Raw genomic sequence first — 18,719 nt, 5'->3', positions numbered from 1 at the left:
GAGCCCCTTATCGACCGACAATCGGCGACTGTGGGGAGAGCTTCAGGGTCATTGAAGCAAAGGGTTAAATTTGGAGGATGATGGAAGGAGGAAAAAGTAGAGAGTAGGGTGGAGGGAAGGTAAAGCTTTGGCGAGGTGGATGGAAAAGCAGATTTTGAGGCTCCGAAATAGCTCCCTCTTTTCTCTCGCTTGTGATTGGCTGACGTGGAAGCCCATCAGATTATACTCTCGTACTCTGTAACCTTTCTGTTTTAAATTATCTTGACATCAATTGATCAGCGCATACGTTGCAGAGTGCAAAGACCAGAACAATGCGCTCGGCATATACCTGCCAGCGGTGTTTGGCCCACCTGCGGCCTCTCTCGCGGTCAACTCCTACTCCTATATCTCCCATACGACAATTTGGCCAACGATGCATTTCCACGCAACCAAAGCAGCACAGCAGAAACTGTGCTCCTGCAAGTAAAACCCACTTGCAGTCTTTGAATTCGACTCAGTCTACGAAGCGGGCTTCGTCGACCTTCCCCCAACGTGGCCAGACGGCGGCCAATGAGCCCGTCGAGATTCCTTCGCCCCGGGGATTGGAGCGAGAGCCCATTCCCGCACTCAGCGGCCGCCCATTGCTCAAGCCTGGCAACCTCTTCCACCCCTTCTCTAAATCACCTTCACCAGAGATACGACAGCGTGCAGCATTCATCAAGCAGCATGCGCACTGCCCTCATCCGAGCCATCATCAGAGCAGACTTCCTACGGACCCTGAAGATCCCGAGGCGAAAAAGGCAACTGGTCCGGAAACTCTGCCACCTGCACACGTGGGATTTGAATGCCCCGACTGCGGTATTCCCGTATACTGCTGTGAGGAGCATTGGGCAGACGACTATGAGGCGCATCTCGAAGTCTGTGATACCCTGCGCCAGATTAACGAGGATGACCACGATCTCCGCTCTGGACGCTTCTTCCCCGAATTCGAATATCCCGGTCCTCAAATGGAAGAAGCTTTGATCAATATGACTAACTGGGACACATTCATGTACTCGCGCGACTTTCGCGCAATCAATGACGAGCGAAGCATGCGGCAGGCGACTCGCCTTCTCACATATCCTGCTACTATTGGTAGTATCTTGCACGAATTGAGTCCATACAATCTCAAAAAGGGAGGACGCCTGACTGTTGAAGGACTCAAGAGTTTAAGCGGTACGTAATTCATATTTATCCCTCAAAATAAACCAACCAATTTTCATTTCACAAGGACTAATTGATAATGAATGAAACAGCCCTTCGCTATACTCTCCACCCTCCTCGAACAGGTGCCGGCGGCGACATCAAGGGGCTGCGACCAAACCCGCCTCCCGTGCGTATCTTCATCCTCGGTGCGCGCGCTGAGTCTTCTCTCCCGCGCGAAGTCTGGGCACAGCTCTCGCACATGTTCCCTCGCGTATCCTTCCACCTCATCTTCATCGGCCCAGAGAGCATGGCGAACCGGGAAGCCGAGTTCCCCCTGCCTGAGCGTACGCCGAGCAACCCCTTTGGCGCGATTGTGGAAGACCGAATCAGCCATCAACTCAAGATTACTACATTCGTGGAATACTACCATACGCTACATCGTGCAGGCCTGTTCTATCCATATGACCCGTACTTTGACTGCTTCATGCTTTTCCATCCTGGTCTTGGTCACCCTGCAAGCTCAGCGGAGTGGGAAGAGACTCTTCCTATGCTGCTTGAGACCAAGGTCCCAATTCTGGCAACGGGCTACACGCCCTGGGACATGGAGCGCGACTGGAAGTGGGTTGAGGAAAAGGTTGGCGGTGAGGTCGATCTGCTAATGGAGCCTGGCGAGAACCGGTTCAGCAGTCTGCGGTGGGATTTGAATGATTTGGACCCTCAAGATATTACCTGTGGCAACTGGGGCGTTTGGGCATTTAGAGGCAAACGGTCAGTACTAGCTGTGCTTCCCTCCCCGTTTTAACTTGTCTCCATTTACGTTTGGTCATCTTATAAAAAGCTTGCTGGCTAACAGTTTCTTTTTCCCGTAATGCAGGTACGAAACTACCATGAGAAACAATGAGAAGGGCATTTCTTAGCCGTGGGTTGAAAATATTTCACACTGAAGCTCGCGGGGAACCAAGCGCCGAGGCATAAATGGCTAAGGTGAATAGCGTAGCTGGCATTTACATGTTTCTTTATATTCGGTCTTCAAATTGTGTACATTTAGAAAAAGACACTTGTGTATGTATATACCAATTAGATTTCTCATCTCGAAAAATAACCGTGATCACACATTTCTTCGACGGTTGACCCTACGTGGAGTAAATCTTGTATATTCGAGTCTTTTCAGAGAATATATATTTGGGCCACCGGTTTCTCCAGGGCACGTGCAATTCACCAAACGCACTTCTTCAGCAAGTATCTTTGCTTAAGGAATACAAGATGCGTAGCATACGCTGTTCCTATACATGAGCTAATCATGCTATACTAAAGTAGAGTGGCAGGCCAAGTTAAGCGGGGACTAAGAATTAAAAAATAGAAAGGTAGAGTATCGAAAAATAAAGATATTTACTTTGAAAAAAGAAAAACAATTTTCCCTGCTCTCGAACGCTTGAAATAAAGCGGTCAATTATCGCGTTGTGACTTGGTGAGTATAGCAACATAGCCTCGCAATGACAATCTGGTATCGGTTTTGGCCCTGTAGGCCAATTAAATAGCAATGGAACGAAAGGGACTAAAAGGAAATGGGAGATTCAGGTAGAGAATAGTGTAAAGCAAGAATGGAAAGTGTTAAAAGATATCTTCGACCTTTTCCCAGCTTCCACCCTTGGCAACCTCGTCTCTCATGCGCCAGTACTGGTCATTGAACACCCAGTAGGGTTCACCTGTAATTTCGCACCTGCCCTTGGTGAACCATCTGGGTTTGTGATCCTCACCACTAGCCTCCCTCTCTCTCCTCTTCTTGCGCTGCTTCTCCTCAACGCGATTTTTTTCGACGGCAGCGAAATCGTACTCGCCGTCCTCCATGGCGCGCTGATCGGGCCGCAGCCGAGTGTCTGTGGGTGCGAGAACAGGACGCAGGCTCTCCGGAAGAGCATTCAGGGTCAGGACAAAAGGTGTTAGGTTGAATGGAATGCCGCTTGGACGCTCATGGCATTGCCACACCAAGAACGCCTGAGTTGATCCTGCATCTTGGCTGCGGACTGAGACCGATGAGGGCCGATCCAAGTCATCTTCAAAACCAGGAGTAAGACGGGCATAAATCTTGTCGTTCCATCGGCCGCCAATACTCCATCGGGTCTTTCCATCAGCGCCAGTCACTTTGCCAGTCACTTGATAGGCAGAAGAAGCTTTCCATCCTCGAGGCTTGAAGTCCAGGATACAGACATCGCCTGTTTTCCAATTTTTGACCTCCATTGGTCCGTAGTTGTCGACAGTCGGGTTACCGGTGATGATGCCGACAACGCTCGAGGTGACCTTTTTCCAGGTGTAAATCTCCTCGCCCCCAGAACTTGGCCGAAGCTTCAAAAACCAAGTACCGAGCGGATTGATGTCGAATGACTTTCCATAGAATTTTGACTTGACGGCCGATTCTCCCTATCAATTTGTCAGAAATGAATGATTGAAGAGACATCGTATTGATGATGCTAAGACTCACATAGTAATCCCATGATGGTGATTCAGCGTACGCGGCGCCAATAGGAGGGTGATGGCTGACTTGCTCGATGAAGAAACGGTAGCCCTTGTCTGGTCGGGCGTATTCGTACGTTTCTCCCAATAGGGGATTAAATGGTTTTGCGACTCGCCCAATTGTAGACGCGTACTCGCTCGCGGCAAAAACTGCAACATAAACCATACGTTCGGTAGAGTCCAGACGCTCGGCCGCGGTGTCCAAGAGGTCAGCATATTCCATGTCTTCTGCCACTCGCTGTAACAGAGAAGTAGGCTCGTTGAAAGATACAGGCAGCGTCATCTTGGTCATGTCCTTTCCAATCATAGACTTCAGAATCGCCTATGTCACTGTCAGATTTCTGGTCCATTCGAGGTGCATACGATACTCACCCAAAGAGAAATTTTAGGCCTGTTGTCAGCGTCAAGCTTGAGTCTCTTCCTCAATGGCTCTTCATAGCCGTGAAAGGACGGCGTGATCTCTTGTTTCTTGGCCTCACGGCTGACAACCAGGCCTTCCTCGTGTGGTCGACTCTCAGCAGGAATTGTGGGCAACTTATCAAGAACCTCAACTTCGCCAGCATCCAACGCATCGAAAAACTCATCGTCGTCATCTTCAGAGTCTGATGGGGAGATATTGCTCAAATCAACAATTGTAGACCGCCGCTTGGTCGCAGAGATTGATTTCCTCCGCAGCGGGGCTGCGCCCTCCTTATCAACTGGAACCTGCTCCAGAGCTTCTGATATGCTGGGAGTCTCCCTTGGAATTTCGCCGCTCCCTCTACGGCTAATTGCGGCAGAAGGGGCTGCGCTGCCAAGTGCCTCCTTCAGGGCTCGCTTTGTGCGCCTGCGCTTGTCTTCCGACTCGCCGATGCGCTCCTGCAAAACTTCTTGTTCCTTGGCTATGCGAGCCATGTTTTCTTCCCAGAACCTTCGAATATCAGCCTCGCGATCTAGGCGGTATTGCCAATAAGCATCTCGGTCCCTTGACATCTTCAAGAGGTCACCAATCAAGCCCTTCAGACTGACAAGCGCAGAGTCATAGGAAAGTAAAGCCTTGACAACCGATGGATCGGAAATAGAGAGCGAAGAATTTCGCGACTTTTCGGTTTGGAGAGCAGCGGAGACTTGAGACAAAAGGTCCAACTGCAAATTTGCAGACTGTGCGGTAATATTGAAGGCATCTTTGTTCGTGGTCTGCAGATCATTGATGCTTGGATCATCTCCATAATCTTCCTCATCGTCCATGTCACCCTCAATATTGGCAGTCTCGGCGTTGCTGATGGTTTTGCCAAGATCATTTGCTATGATGCTTGGATCATACGAACCAACAACAGCGCTCTCATCTTCTTCTATGATACTTTCTGGGCCGAAGCTGGAGGCTACCAAGGTGGAACGAGACCCGCCGGCGCCAGGGACGCTAATCGCCCCAGTAGGAGTCAAAGTCTTGCCAAGCTTACTGCTGGCGATGCTCGTGCTGTCGCTTTCTCGGTGTTGGCTCTTCCCCGCCTGCTCTGCCTGGGCTTGGCGAAGCACTTCCGAATCCCTATGCTGTTTCTTCTCCTCCTCCCGCGCTTCATCTTTGGACCATTGAATGGCGTTATTGAGCGCCCAGAACCACCGCTTGGCTTCTACTACATGATTTGCTTTGAGGTGATACTTTACAGAGGACTTGCCCTGAATTTCGAACCTCAATTTGTCCTGAGGATCCATATATAGTCGCGCAATCCGCATATTGATTGCACCGCGACAAGCAGAGCCGGCATCATCTATACAGAAGTGTTAAGTGGCATTGATTTTCACAAATAAACATTCAATACAAAGGGGTTGTACCTTGATGTTTGTAATAACTGAGAACGCCGTCTTCTAGGACAAACCATCGAAGCTTATAGCCAGTCGTGTAGTTTGTCCATTTCTTTAGATAGCCCTTCATCTCTCGGGCTTCCTTACTGGCCACCACATTCTCCCCGGGCGCCGGGAATGCAGGAGCTCCAGGAGGTGCATTACCCAACACGGCCTTTTCCTGAATACCGCGTTGCGCAGCCGCAGCGGCGGGCGATTTCTTGAGGATGCTGCGCGTCCGGTCATCCTTGGTCACGTCTTGCGGAAGCTTCCCCTTCCTGTCGCGGCGGAAGGGATCAGCTCCATGAAGAAGCAAAAGCTGGATCAATTGCGTATCCTTCTTCCTTGCCGCTTCGTGGAGGAGCGTACCACCAGTTTGGACTGTGGAGGGATCTGTGGCGAGCTCGGCGCCATTTACGTCGAGCACCATCTGCACGCGTGATTCTTCGAGAAGGTTTTCCAATGCCTCATAGTCACCGTTGGCAACCAAGCCTTGTATTTCCCTGACCTTGGCATCAATAAAAAGAGACCGAGCTAGTTGCAGTTGCTGGAAGATATCCGGAGTTTTTGCCAGGTCCAAAGGAAGCCGGCCTTGATAGTTTCGAAGAGAGTCATTTATACCACTTTGCGCCAGTAAAAGTTGAACGATGGCAGATCGACCAAGCAGCGCGGCCAGATGAAGAGGGGTATTTCCATCACGATCGCGAGCATTAACGTTGATTGCCACACCGGGGAAGGAAGCGCCCGTTGACAGAATGTACTCGATCACCTGCGAATCAGCGCATTGAATGGCAAGATGGAGCAGAGTTGTTCCTTCTAGCCCGTTGGAGGTGACGGTGCCAGTAGCTACATCCTGGGCATCTTCTTCGCTGATGCTTGAGGTGTCTTTGATCGCCTTGCCTATAGCTGTAGTATCTCCACTTCTCAAGGCCTCAAATAGGCGGAACATTCTCACTGACTGCTCGATTGACATTGTTCGCCCTGGCACTGAGGTGCCTGGTTGCCCACTGGTGCTCTCCACGCTGGTAGAAGATCCATTGGGGGCTGTCGGGGCAGTGTTTGATAAACGTTGCTTTTGCCGCGAGGATTGCATGGGGCTAATCTGTTGTGAGAGCGGCGCCGATATCGCGGTTGCGGAGGAAGCTGATGTAGGAGTCTGGACGAGCGACACCGTAGAAGCGGATTCCGGTGGAGGAGTTCCAGGCGCCGATTCCGAGAGCTTGTCCTCGCGCTTGCTCTTATCCCGCGTCAGCAAGGACAAGGCGAGCTGGGACTTGGAGCGCTTATGCCTGTTAATGACAAAATCACAAGTTAATAGATATGGAGGTATAATATGCGGAGCTTAAGGTATGTCGGAGACGATGAGCCATCGGAAAAGCGATAAAAAGCAGCAGTGGGAGCAGCAGCAGCAAAGCAAGACGAGGCGTTCGCATGCGGTTGTGTCACCGTGGGATACCCCACTCAAAACTCACCCCTCCATGCTCTTTTCGTACAAAGCCACTGGGACTGGCCGCAGTCCTACTTGTAATCGAGTTCAATCGGGGATATTTATATTTGCAAAGGCAAGAGTCAGATAACCAACGAACGATAACAATCCAGTAGCTCGAGGAAAGTGAATCAATTGTATCAGAAAAGCTGGGGTCAAGAACGGTTGACGTATTTTAGATTTCCCGCTGGATGGGGATAGATTAAGTTATTTACTACTCTGTACTCGGGCATCCAATGGGCTATAAGCGATCTTGCCGTCAGCGACTTCTTCGCCTCTTGTGCTTTTTGTAATCTTCGTGCCGCATCTCCCGTCTCTGCCGGATAAGACACGGGAAGACTGCAATGTGCAAGACGAATCTAGTCAGAGATTTCTTTCCTCGCAGGCATGCACGAAACTTTGTCCCCAGTAACATGATTTATCCATCGGGTTTGTATTTTATCAGAGACGGTCAGGAGTTAGGCACCTTATGTTAAGCAATTCGCTCAATTTGTCTGGTCCAGCTCATTACCAGAGTAAGTTAACATAAGCTGAGCTATCTACCCAAAAAGGCGCGGTCACATTGTCAACCGACGATTACCCGGACAAAAGCTGTGATACTTGGCATCGCTACTGCTGCATTTTGAATCCCTGGAAGATGACTTTCACAAGTGGACGGTTGAAGCTTTGCATTAGAATGCAGAGAAACTGTCGTCAATATAGGTACATTGTATACGCATTATATATGTGGGCGCCATCAGATGGAGCATTCTGCACAAGAAACAGATCGAGCGCCAAGAAAAGCCAATGACCCATTAGACCTTATGATGGAGGGTGAGTGATTCCATCAACGCTGAACGGGTAGTGAAATTCATCGGCGGCAAGTTTGGACCACAGATAGAATTCTCCTGTTGAAATTTCCCTCTATATGTGCTCAAAGACGAAAAAAAAAAATGACAGGCGATTGTCCCGGTCCGAAGGCAATTTAGTAGGAAATCATCACTTCTCCTCCCCACTAACCAGAAGTACAACACTGCCCAATTGCCGTCGCAAATCCTCTTTGTCCACATCGTGTGTGTCCTCGACCTCACCCCACATATTTGTCTGCCAAGTGACTTCAAGACTCGACGCTTCAGCGGCCTCTTCAATGCCGAATCGCTGATCCTGCGTCTTGGGCAATTGCCGAAACCCTTCACTCCATTCGACCAAGAGCCTGACCGCCACGAGCAGACTCTTGCTCGCAAGTACTCCTCTCTCAAGACCAGCCAGGTCGAAAGCCGAAAGGCCCGTGATCCACCCTCGAATGACATCCTGTGTAGCTTGGGGCTGTGGAGTTGGTAAAATGCTTTCCGAGTCGAGAATCGGCTTGATCTCTACGCCTGGCCAGACTCGGGAAGTAAGAAATGCTATGATAGGTTTGGCAACACGAGCTTGGATATCTCTTAAGCTCTCTGCGCCAGGCTCTTGTGCGTGAGTAGATTCAGGTGCCCAACACAGCAAAGTGTCGGTATCCAAGTACTTCATGACCATTGTTACAATATCTTGACGGATCTTCGAATCGCCTTGCGTGTCATCATGTCGAATATCATTCGCTCGCGCAGTGAGAGAAGTTAGTGGAATGAAGTGGTGTTTCAGAGCTTGTTGAGCAGAGATCAGCAGATCCCACTCTAAGGCAATTGCAGATGCCAGTTGCGACTTTGAGTGTGGAAGCGTAAGAATCGATTTGGAAGGAGTCCGGACTGGTCTGGTGTCAAGAAGTACTTGCAAACCCTCTAAAATGATAATCAGCAGGATTATTTCAGGAATCAAAGAGAACGAAAGTCCCTGCAACGTACCCTCGGTCTCCCGAACGGAGACATGTTTCCAGAATCTTTTGCGGAGCGCACTGCTAGGTTTTGACTGTGTGGCGCGCAAATTTTGGCTTTGCTCTAATATCGCAGCTTGCTGTTGTCTTCGTGCCAATCTTTCCGTGCCATTATACGGCGTAGGTGATGGAGCTTTTGGCGGAGGGCCATGTGCGGTGATGGGAAGTGGAGTGGCTGGCTTGGAGGAACTGGTGTGGATGCATTGCGTCCTTGGAAATCCTCGCGGACGAGGAGCAATGCGGTATGTCAAGCATCGCAGCGATGATGCGGTAAGCATTGATGATGGCTTCATTTTCGAGACTGGATTGGAATGTTAGTGCCAGTCACGTTCAATGCTTGACGCCTCCCGTCGGGGTCATCCATTAACGATGATGGCCAAAGAACCTTTCTTAACTCGATATGGAAATTTTCCAGGAGAGATTTGGCGATTAGTTGGAAGGGCGGGACTAGAAAAGCCGACCCCGGCTTGAACACCGAGAAAACCCATATTTTCCCCACAAAAGTTAATCCAGAACAATGTTCCACAGACCCTTTGTAGCTATCTACACCGTGTCGATGACAGCATATATCGTCAATACGATTCGCAAAGAAAACATGTGCAACTCTTTTGGTTTCCTTAAGCGAAGTCAACTCAGAAGTAATTCTTCTGAAACGTCGCCTCGTTTTGCAGCCTCAATGAGATCATGATACGGCGTAATCGTCATAGACTACGTCAGAATATCTGGTCGAGACAACATGGCGGAATTTCTTGCGAGACTTCACTTTTATCTTTAAATACAAAGGAACAGAGAAGTTTTTCCAATACAAGAGATCATGCTATTTTCCGTGCTCTGCAAACTTCAAACGCCATTCTTCAAATCTGTGGTCCTTCCGCTTCCGGTCTTCAGCGTACCTTGTTTACTCATCCATTGCTTAAGAGAACAGTCTGGACATTGTAATTCAAAAAAGTTTCTCTCGGTCAGAACAATGTCTTCTAAACCAGGAGAACAATTCGAAGTGCGTCAAACTTCCGGCACAGCGGACTGGAAGCCCGACCCATCAAAGTCTCTGCCGTTGGATCTGGCTCGACAGAGGCTTTTAGACGATATTATAGCCCTTTACAGCTGCCAGCCAACCATCGAGCGCGTCAAAAGATATACTCCTGACTGCGTATATGATGATCAATTTGTGTATGCCAATGACCGATACAAGATGGCCGGACAGTGGTTCGCCCTGCCGAAGCTTTTCAATGAGAGCAAAAACGAAGGTTACGAGGTTGTTAAGAATGAGCGGGATCTCATTCAGTTTAAGAATGAACAGGTATCTATAGCTGTATGTCAATTTGAGATTCTGCGCATACCCTAATCTTCTCGCTCTAGTCGTGGACGTTTAGACTAATCCCAAAAACTGCCACCATCAACGCCCTTGTATCGCTCTCTCTTGACCCTGCCACCGTAGATTCGGAGTTCATCCAGGTTAAATATCATAAAGATCAGGCCAATGACAAGGATTATTCGCACGAAGGTCTGGGTTTCAGTTTCAAGAAATGGCAAGCTGACCAGGTAGCAAAGCACATGGACAGCAAAGAAGTTGAGGTATTTGCGGCCGACAAGGGTGCTGCGAAGGAGCCGGTTAAAAAATATGGTACCGGAGCTGCTGAGGAACATGCTCCTGAAAAGAATTTTTGAGTTCGATCATTTTCCCAAGGCAACGCAAAATTCAAGATTGCAGTTCTTCAAACTTATTTGTATCACGATATTTCTATATTGATGCAAAATCAGTGGTATGTCGGTTTATCAAATTATTGATGATCAATAAATTTTAATGGCTGTCCCTTTATTTCCTATTTATTTCCATTTTGCGTATTAAATACTGCTTGCTTAGAGCGCATTTTTACGAGAACTCAGAGGCAAAAATCTGGTTCAAATACCTGCCCGCCCTTGGACACCGTCCTGCTGTCGGTTACGGACTGTTACTTGGACTGGTCGAAGGGACATGCCTAACATAATCTTAAATACTAGGTCTGACCAAATCAACTTGGTGAAAGCAAAGTCCGGCTCTTATGCTTCTCACGGAATCCCAGCCACAAGAGGTTTCGGCATAAGAGTCGCTAATTTTCCGAACTGAGACACGAAGGTTACCTAGAGCCTTTATCATCATGCAACGTCTTCTCGTGCTCAGGCGCAATGGCCTGTGCGTCAGCCCGTTAGCATTAGCAGGATGCCAGTGTCAGCTGTTCGCTATGATGATCATGCTTACCATGGACCCCTTATCGGGGGATGGATTCTTTACCGGACCTATTTCATAGCCCTCATCTAAAGTTGCCGACGTCTTTTATCCTATGCAGCGAGGTTTGAGCCATATCATGGGGAACAAAAAGGTAGTTGAGCCGAAAGTTTCTTGAAAGGGGAGGATAGTTGGAAATCTAGTTGATCCATGGTATCTTTCAGGTCCAGACCTTGGGCGTCGCTCTCAGCAAGATCGAAGAAAGGTAATGGTCCGCAACAAGAGAATTCAAGACCGTTTGACTGAATGTGATTCTAGCGATCTCGACTTTGAGTATGAAAATGAGCGGCGATACCATAGCAAGAGTTTGGGAGGTATACAGCTTTGAAGGGACCATTTCTTGTTGCGCTGCCGCATGTTCTGACTGGCCGCTAGATTACTGGATCCCAAATGATGAGCCGGAAATTCAAAGATTGAACATGCAGGTTAATACCACTCTTTCTTGGCGGAATTGAATTTATTATAGACCTTGACGGATCCCCTTTCTGACATGTTGACATAGTTTCATTGCTTTCGTTTGCAAAATGATGGCAAATTGCATCTAGCTCCTTTGTCAGAGCCTCCAACAAGAGTGCTTGATATAGGCACCGGCACAGGGATTTGGCCCATTTATATGGGTAGAGAATACCCTTCAGCTGAGGTAAAGCAGCCAGTTCGATGCTTCTTTGCACGGTGGTCTATGTGGAAGTATTCAGTCTAAATATCGTTGCTCAAGATCTACGCTACGGACATTGCAGCAATCCAGCCGAAGAAAGAGTGAGTTAAGCAGACCAGTATGTCATGTCCTTTCAACTCACTCAGCTCAAGTTAAATCTGCAGTGTTCCACCGAACGTTCATTTCATAGTCCATGATGTCGAAAAGGAATGGCCTTTCGGAGAGGAATCCTTCGACTATATCCACATGGCTATGCTTCATGGAAGTATAGCCGACTGGCCTGGCGTGCTACAAAAGATTAAAAGGTTCTATCTCACAGTATATCTTCTCACCCAATAATCATCCTTTTCCGAGAAAATTTTGATTTGTCAAACTTTCAACTTTCCGGCTTCTAACTCTTCTAAGGCATCTCAAACCCGGCGGGAAAGTTGAGCTCCTCGAACTTGCGCTGTGCGAAATTCTCTCCGATGATGGCACAGTCACACCGGACCAAGCCTATCCACGCTATATGAAACTCCTATTCGAGGCAGCAGCTAAACGCGGCCGGGAGGTACACATGGGTCCGCGTATTCGAGGCCTTGTCATGGAGGCTGGCTTTGTTGATGTCTATGAGCGCATTAACAAATGTCCCCAAAAGCCATTGGTTGGCGACGATGATTTTCATCAGTTCATAGGGATGATGCATCATCGAAATGTTCTAAGCGGCCTAGAAGGCTGGGCCATGCGACCTCTAACAGGCACCTTTGGCTGGGCGCCTGAGCAAGTAAGAGAGCTTGTGAGACAAGTCAAAGAAGAGGTTGTGAATCCAAATATTCATCAGTACATTAGAATGTAAGTGAATAATCTCAGTAATTTGTCCCGTGATATCCGGCCATCTGAAGGTGGGGAATGTGCTCAAATCTCTTGTTTACCAGGCACGTTGTTCATGGTACAAACCCAAGGCGCCCCGCGTCTCAACCCGTACCTGGCTTGACTTCTACCCTCCATACGCTGGTGACAGGCAGCCTCGCCATTGGTGTTGTTCTGGGTGCGACAGCTGCATACTTTGCTCTGCGCCTCCGCTAAACACCTGAATCTTTTCACCTTTTAGGCAGGTCGCGGCTTTGGAGACGAAGATTTAATAACTTCATTACAAAATTATGGAAGATTTTGGAGCAAAGTTTAATCCATTGAAGATGGGGTCTGCGACTGGTGTGACCGATCAATTCCCAACGTTTTAGTAGAAACCTTGATTATAGCACAGAGAGGGGCCAGGATTAAACGGTCCAGGTATGATCTTAAGTTGAGTAATTTACCAGCCAAAGACAAAATAAGTGAGAAGTTGCTACATCTTGTCTTTGCGGAATGCCTGTCACCGCAGCTCATAAAATATATGTATTCACCTTCGGGCTGATCTATCCGACCGGCCCTTTGGCAGAGCAGGTACACGATATTAACCGTGCACGTGTCACAAACTCAAAACCAACTTCCAGTCAGTGAATCCTAAATGAAAAGAATTGCAACTCAGAGCTCCAAGAGTCAAATCATAAATCAGCCCAATAATGCCGGCAGAGTCTTTAACCCCAAGTGCGAAGGATAGAAGGCCAACGAAATCCTTGGATGATGCGGGCGAAAGAGATACCTTTGTCGTACGCTGTGCTCTTGGATCATCGAACAGCGCTAACATAACCATTCAATCGACGAAGAGGAGTTATAAGTCGACAGAACAAAGAATCATACGAAAGGTGGTTTGAGATAATTGCTCTGTTAGTAGGCTAAAGCTCCAAAAGGTTTGGAACCCTCGGAAGGACTTTGGCGCCGGAAGGCTTTCTGCCCGGAAGGAGGCGAGATGTCGGTAAAGCCGCACGCGAGCGCAATTGTAAATTGGTTAGCTCAGGGGGGTTTACTCAATTCGGAATGATCGGACTTCATGCCATATATTGGTAAGGCTTTCCCCAATTTTCCAGGTCATTTTTATCCGACCAGACGAATATTAAATTATTAAAATTTTCATCTTGATGCACTGGTGGCTCTATTGTATCAAAAATTCATGACATGTGGGACCGACATACATTCGAAATGAGTGATAACTTACCTCTGGAAATATCGTGATCTAGTGGTTCGGTTGAAGATGTTTCACTCTTAAACTGTGGGCTTCCGCAACGTGCCAGGTCTCCCCCTACGAGGGCTAGTTCTTTTCGGTTCCACAACATCTCAGGGATCGTTGACGGAGAGTTCAAAGGGAGAAAGTCGGGCGTTTGAGGTATGACCGAGGCGGTTGTGGCAACAACTCCGTACATAACATAATGGATACTCCGGTACGTTACCAGATACGATTGCTCTAGGCGGGTAGCTGCCCCGGGAGAGGGGGGCCCGGCCGTCCATGGCCCAATCACTTGCCCACACCATGAACGGTTACAGATGGCGGCGCCATGGGAAATGATAGAGTACTGGTAAACCAAACAAAGCTTCCCCATGCTGTGGCGCTTCTGCTTTCCGTTTCGTGGAAGCGATCTTGGCCATGCTGATCCCTTTCTTCAACAGGCAATATCGACATCAAACATTCAGGGGAAACCATGGCCAGGGCCACTCGAAAGACTCACTCGCTCGTGTCCTGCTTGGCGAAATGTCTCCACTCAGCGAGCCACACGCGCCCGGCAACCTGTGGTCGCGAGATGAAGATGAATCCGGGGTGGCTCAAGGTCCTAATTCTGCTGCTTGACTACAGGTTCTGAACCGCAGCTTTTTCGCGCGCATTGCAACAGGCGACTCTGATTTGCGTAATGTCGCTTTACTTGGAAATTTATATGCTTGTTTTCTCCATCTGATTGTCTTTCATGTCATGTTTTTCTCTACATAATCCGTAGCATCGTTTTTTGGGCCCGTTGTTCATCTGTCGTTCAGTTCGCCAAGCGCCGCTGGCCACCTAGTCTCCTTGGCCCAAGCGTAGATTGCAATTTCCCACACAAAGAGGGACCTCAGCAGACTCATCCTTCACTGACTTTGTCCACCGCCCAGATCTTGGATTGCATTGGATGTCAAAGGCCCTCCTTCAGTCGTTTCCGAAACTTGCAATCCTCACATAAGCATATTCACGCCTCAACCTTCAACTTATTCAAAGTGAATTTCGCGCTGGCATCCATTGTGAACATACGCTCGTTTGCACCACATTTCATCGAGGTCTTTTGATATCATTCCTCTGGCAATTAATTGTCTATCTACGCTCGACTGCGTCGAGTCCATTCAAGCCACACCCTCCCATAGGCATCCATTGTTCACCAAAATACAATGAACTAGCCTGGCCGTCTTCGATATAATTGCATTGTCGTCTTGTTCACCTTCTCTTTGTTTTCTGGCTGAGCACAAAGCCAGCAGCTCAACGACCCGTCAACGGTTATTTCTTTCCGACTGCTGTCGTTATCTTTCGGTTTTCTCATTTCCAAACACCAATAAATTTCAATCTCCCTCTTCTGTCGGATGTCCAGGCATCGGTATCTTTCGAAAAGTTCGACAGTCATTCGTTCAAATCTGAACCGATATCTCAACGACAGAGCATAGCGCTGGTCGCAATGAACCATCATCATCTTGTACATACGCATCTGATGCGGCGCGGGGCCGCCGCCATAGAAAATGGAACTGCTACGATTGCACCAAGAATGGCAGCAGCAACGACAACCATGGAAGCTGCCGCCTCAGATACTTTCCTTCCTGCTGTCGATTATATGCATGGTCTTGCTGGAGTAGACCAACCGACCAATGTCATTCTCACGTATGTTGACCCCTTTTCCCATCGCAATGATTGTTGAGCAGATCAGCTAACGGCTTTATGACCACAGACACGTTTCGTGGTCAACTCTTGGTCTAGTTTGTGTTGTAATATTAGTCTTGAGAATTGTGCAGATGGCCAATGCTCATCTAAGACACCTCTTCACCCTCGCTGCAGATGGAGAGAGGCAACAATTCTGGGCTCAAAATAGCGGAAGCTTCTGGCCAAGGGTAAAGAGACACTTGCTATATGCGCCTCTGTGGAAAAATCGTCATAATCGGGAATGGATGCTCTCATCAGCGATCAACATGGGTACATTGCCTTCACGCTTCCATACGCTGCTTTTAGGTGTGTATTTGCTCAGCAATGTCGCATATTGTCTCATTCTTGACTACTCTGAGCTGGACATCTCCGCTGTTCTGGCCGATCTTCGCGGCCGGAGCGGTGTCCTCGCTGTCATTAACATGATTCCGCTTTTCATCTTGGCGGGGAGAAACAATCCTCTGATTTCTATGCTGAAGGTCAGCTTTGACACATACAACCTATTCCATCGATGGCTTGGTCGGCTTGTCGTTATTGAGAGTGTTGTTCACACGCTAGCATGGGCAGCAAATACAATTCATGCGCTGGGATGGTCTGGAATAGGGGACTGTCTTCGTGGGCAGGCATTCTATGGCTGGGGAGCCGTGGGCACGCTCGCCATGATCTTTTTAGCGCTCCACTCGCCTTCGCCCATTCGGCACGCCTTCTATGAAGTCTTTGTCCACCTGCATACGGTCCTCGCATATTTGGCCTTTGCCGGTGTCTACGTGCATCTGCATATGGCCGGTCTCCCACAATTTCCCTATGTAGTGGCCATCATCTGCGTCTGGGTGCTCGATCGTGTCACTCGCTACGGTTGCATGCTTTGGAACAATTTTTCCCGAAAGGACCGAACTGCGGTGACTGTTGAGGCGCTCCCTGGTGAAGCATGCCGGGTCACCTTTGATCTTCCTCGACGATGCGACGTCCGTCCTGGAACACACGTTTACGTCTATCTCCCCCGGATCTCGCTCTGGATGTCCCACCCATTTTCGGTCGCATGGGCAGAACACCATCTCAGCGCCCGTCCCACCACCGATAAAGACGACGAAAAGGGCCCTCAGCTCCCTGTCACTGAAGCAAGTCTAGACCGTCCGCGTCACCTCCGCACCTCCATCTCCCTAGTTGTCTCCAAGCGCACCGGAATGACCGCGAAACTGTACGAGCGCGCAGCCGCATCGCCTCTGGGCCAAATCCACATTGCAGGATTTATTGACGGTCCTTACGGCGGTCACGAATCACTCCATAGCTACGGCACCGTCGTCATGTTTGCCGGTGGTGTCGGCATCACACACCAAGTGCCTCACGTCCGAGACCTGCTGCGAGGTTACGAGGAGGGTACCGTGGCAGCGCGCAAGCTCGTGCTTGTCTGGTCTGTCCGACACACTGAACACCTCGAATGGGTACGACCCTGGATGGATCAGATTCTCTCAATGCCTGGTCGCCGCGAAGTGCTCAAGGTATTGCTCTTCGTCACGAAGCCCCGCAGTCCACGAGAAGTTATTTCCCCTTCTGCCACTGTTCAGATGTACCCTGGTCGTGCCAACCCCCAAGTCATTGTTGACAAGGAAATTATCGATCGCGTGGGTGCCATGGCTGTAACTGTCTGCGGGCCTGGAAGCTTTGCCGATGGTGTACGAAATGCCGTGCGTCGACGTGTTGATGTTGGTTCGATTGATTTCTTTGAAGAGAGTTTTACATGGTAAAATAACGTCATGTCATCTCTGGATTAGCGAGTGTTATTCTTTTTTTATTATTACTATTCCCCTCTTTCCCCAATTTTTCTTTAGGTTGACGGTTTTTAATGTGCTACTTGTGCTTTGCTTGCGTTTCTCGGCCTTGTTTTGCTTCCCAGGATCCAACTTCCAATACATTTGCGTGCATATAGTCAAGTTGAGTCAGCTTCGAATCTTCTTCTGGCAGAAATCATGGGAGGCGTAGCGGTTCTTCAGTCTCACTCATTTTCTTTCTCTGCTTTTCGCTTCCTTTTCTCTTATACCTCTTTAGTCTTCTACTCTTCCTATTTCCTTTGCCTTCGAATGGCTTCGCCTATTTTCCTTTCCTGCAACCTCCCAAACTACTTATGTGCTTCGGCAGGAAGCAAAAGCAAGAGCAAGAATGATGCATGGCATAGCACCGGCGTTGCAATTTTTCCAATAAACAATACCTATTTCAATTCAATCTGTTCTGTAAGCAGCTAATGCAGTAATACCCGGTGTGTAATCATATATGTATGATAAGAGCCAAAGAGCAAGATGTTCCTAACGGTGGGATATTTCTACATGTAAAGCCTGGAGGCGTGGTCTTAACGTCTCACTGAGGTTCTGTCAATCTGGCCAGTCGCAAAACTGAAAAGGGCTTCTTATGCTGTGTGTACTATGGTACATTATCGCTTTGGAAGCTAAGAGTCTTGCAATTGAAGCAAAAGGCTTAAATGAAACATGTCACAGACTTTAGTATGTATTCGAGGAACCAAGGTGCGACTACTAGCATCCTACGTTTATTTGCAACTTTGATGATTTGCCATGAGAAGGAGGTACAGGGAAATAGGGAAAGGAAGTGAAAAGACATCACGTCAGAGAAAAGACTTTGATGCAGTGAGGATGTGACAAAGATCGTAAAGGAACGAAGCTTGAAAAGGAGGGAATATCCGAGCCAAGATCTGCGCGATGCAATTCCAGAAAAAAACGCTTGTCTTTGTGCACAGACGCATAAACATCTTACGACCACTAAGTTGAGCTAAATAAAAAGCTAATGAGAGCTGATTCTTGGGACAAGATAATGAGTGAAATTCATATATCCACCTCGGATACCGACAAGCAAGCGTAACCTTGATTCCATCAAGTTGACTAAAGAGAGTGATGCCATGCTACTGCTGTGCTGGCCAAGAAATGAGCGTATCGATTCCCTTTTGGTTGGCAGAAAGCTGAGGAAAGGCTAAACAATCAAGGAGCGAAATTGGCAGATCGCGATCCAAGGCAATGAATGAATACGCTGCCACGTGACTGTAATCTTGAAAATATTTTCGGGAGAAACTGTGTTGCTTGTCGAGCGTGGGCGTTATAGGAGCTGAAGTGGCTTTCCTCGAAAGGTTAAAGGTTTGAATTGATGCAGTAAACAGGTCTAGCATGCTTTGCTGTGCGAAAG

At 48.5% G+C, this 18,719-nt stretch overlaps 6 protein-coding genes across 6 annotated transcripts; 4 read left to right on the top strand and 2 right to left on the bottom strand.

Annotated features, from left to right (window-relative positions):
* The first annotated feature begins 254 nt into the window (after nt 1-254).
* L228DRAFT_228085 (hypothetical protein) lies at nt 255-2,206 on the top strand. The gene is made up of 3 exons (XM_018330465.1): nt 255-1,194; nt 1,275-1,932; nt 2,039-2,206. The coding sequence occupies exons 1-3, from the start codon at nt 312-314 to the stop codon at nt 2,079-2,081; spliced, it is 1,584 nt and encodes a 527-aa protein (XP_018189687.1). The 5' UTR covers nt 255-311; the 3' UTR covers nt 2,082-2,206.
* A 237-nt stretch (nt 2,207-2,443) lies between these two features.
* On the bottom strand, nt 2,444-5,458 carry L228DRAFT_90195 (hypothetical protein). Its single transcript, XM_018336946.1, has 3 exons — nt 4,048-5,458; nt 3,644-3,997; nt 2,444-3,582 (listed from the first exon to the last, which is right to left on the bottom strand). Exons 1-3 carry the CDS (start codon nt 5,386-5,388, stop codon nt 2,776-2,778), a joined length of 2,502 nt encoding a protein of 833 aa, XP_018189686.1. The 5' UTR covers nt 5,389-5,458; the 3' UTR covers nt 2,444-2,775.
* Nucleotides 5,459-7,610: 2,152 nt separating this feature from the next.
* L228DRAFT_259389 (ATP synthase mitochondrial F1 complex assembly factor 2) lies at nt 7,611-9,210 on the bottom strand. The gene is made up of 2 exons (XM_018334155.1): nt 8,797-9,210; nt 7,611-8,733 (listed from the first exon to the last, which is right to left on the bottom strand). The coding sequence occupies exons 1-2, from the start codon at nt 9,116-9,118 to the stop codon at nt 7,961-7,963; spliced, it is 1,095 nt and encodes a 364-aa protein (XP_018189685.1). The 5' UTR covers nt 9,119-9,210; the 3' UTR covers nt 7,611-7,960.
* Nucleotides 9,211-9,411: 201 nt separating this feature from the next.
* L228DRAFT_245012 (hypothetical protein) lies at nt 9,412-10,514 on the top strand. Its single transcript, XM_018332063.1, has 2 exons — nt 9,412-10,125; nt 10,185-10,514. The coding sequence occupies exons 1-2, from the start codon at nt 9,793-9,795 to the stop codon at nt 10,491-10,493; spliced, it is 642 nt and encodes a 213-aa protein (XP_018189684.1). The 5' UTR covers nt 9,412-9,792; the 3' UTR covers nt 10,494-10,514.
* Nucleotides 10,515-10,809: 295 nt separating this feature from the next.
* Nucleotides 10,810-13,002, top strand: L228DRAFT_90143 (S-adenosyl-L-methionine-dependent methyltransferase). The gene is made up of 9 exons (XM_018336945.1): nt 10,810-11,185; nt 11,256-11,296; nt 11,350-11,405; nt 11,467-11,516; nt 11,594-11,731; nt 11,807-11,847; nt 11,911-12,051; nt 12,152-12,577; nt 12,661-13,002. The coding sequence occupies exons 1-9, from the start codon at nt 11,147-11,149 to the stop codon at nt 12,809-12,811; spliced, it is 1,083 nt and encodes a 360-aa protein (XP_018189683.1). The 5' UTR covers nt 10,810-11,146; the 3' UTR covers nt 12,812-13,002.
* Nucleotides 13,003-15,381: 2,379 nt separating this feature from the next.
* L228DRAFT_281234 (putative metalloreductase) lies at nt 15,382-17,771 on the top strand (the record flags this gene model as incomplete). Its single annotated transcript, XM_018335875.1, has 2 exons — nt 15,382-15,494; nt 15,562-17,771. The coding sequence occupies 2 exons, from the start codon at nt 15,382-15,384 to the stop codon at nt 17,276-17,278; spliced, it is 1,830 nt and encodes a 609-aa protein (XP_018189682.1). The 3' UTR covers nt 17,279-17,771.
* Between the last annotated feature and the right edge of the window lie 948 nt (nt 17,772-18,719).

The sequence above is a fragment of the Xylona heveae genome (assembly GCF_001619985.1).
Source record: "Xylona heveae TC161 unplaced genomic scaffold L228scaffold_3, whole genome shotgun sequence".
In the NCBI taxonomy this organism is placed as follows: Eukaryota; Fungi; Ascomycota; class Xylonomycetes; order Xylonales; family Xylonaceae; genus Xylona; species Xylona heveae.
This window is presented reverse-complemented; position numbering and strand designations above follow the sequence as displayed.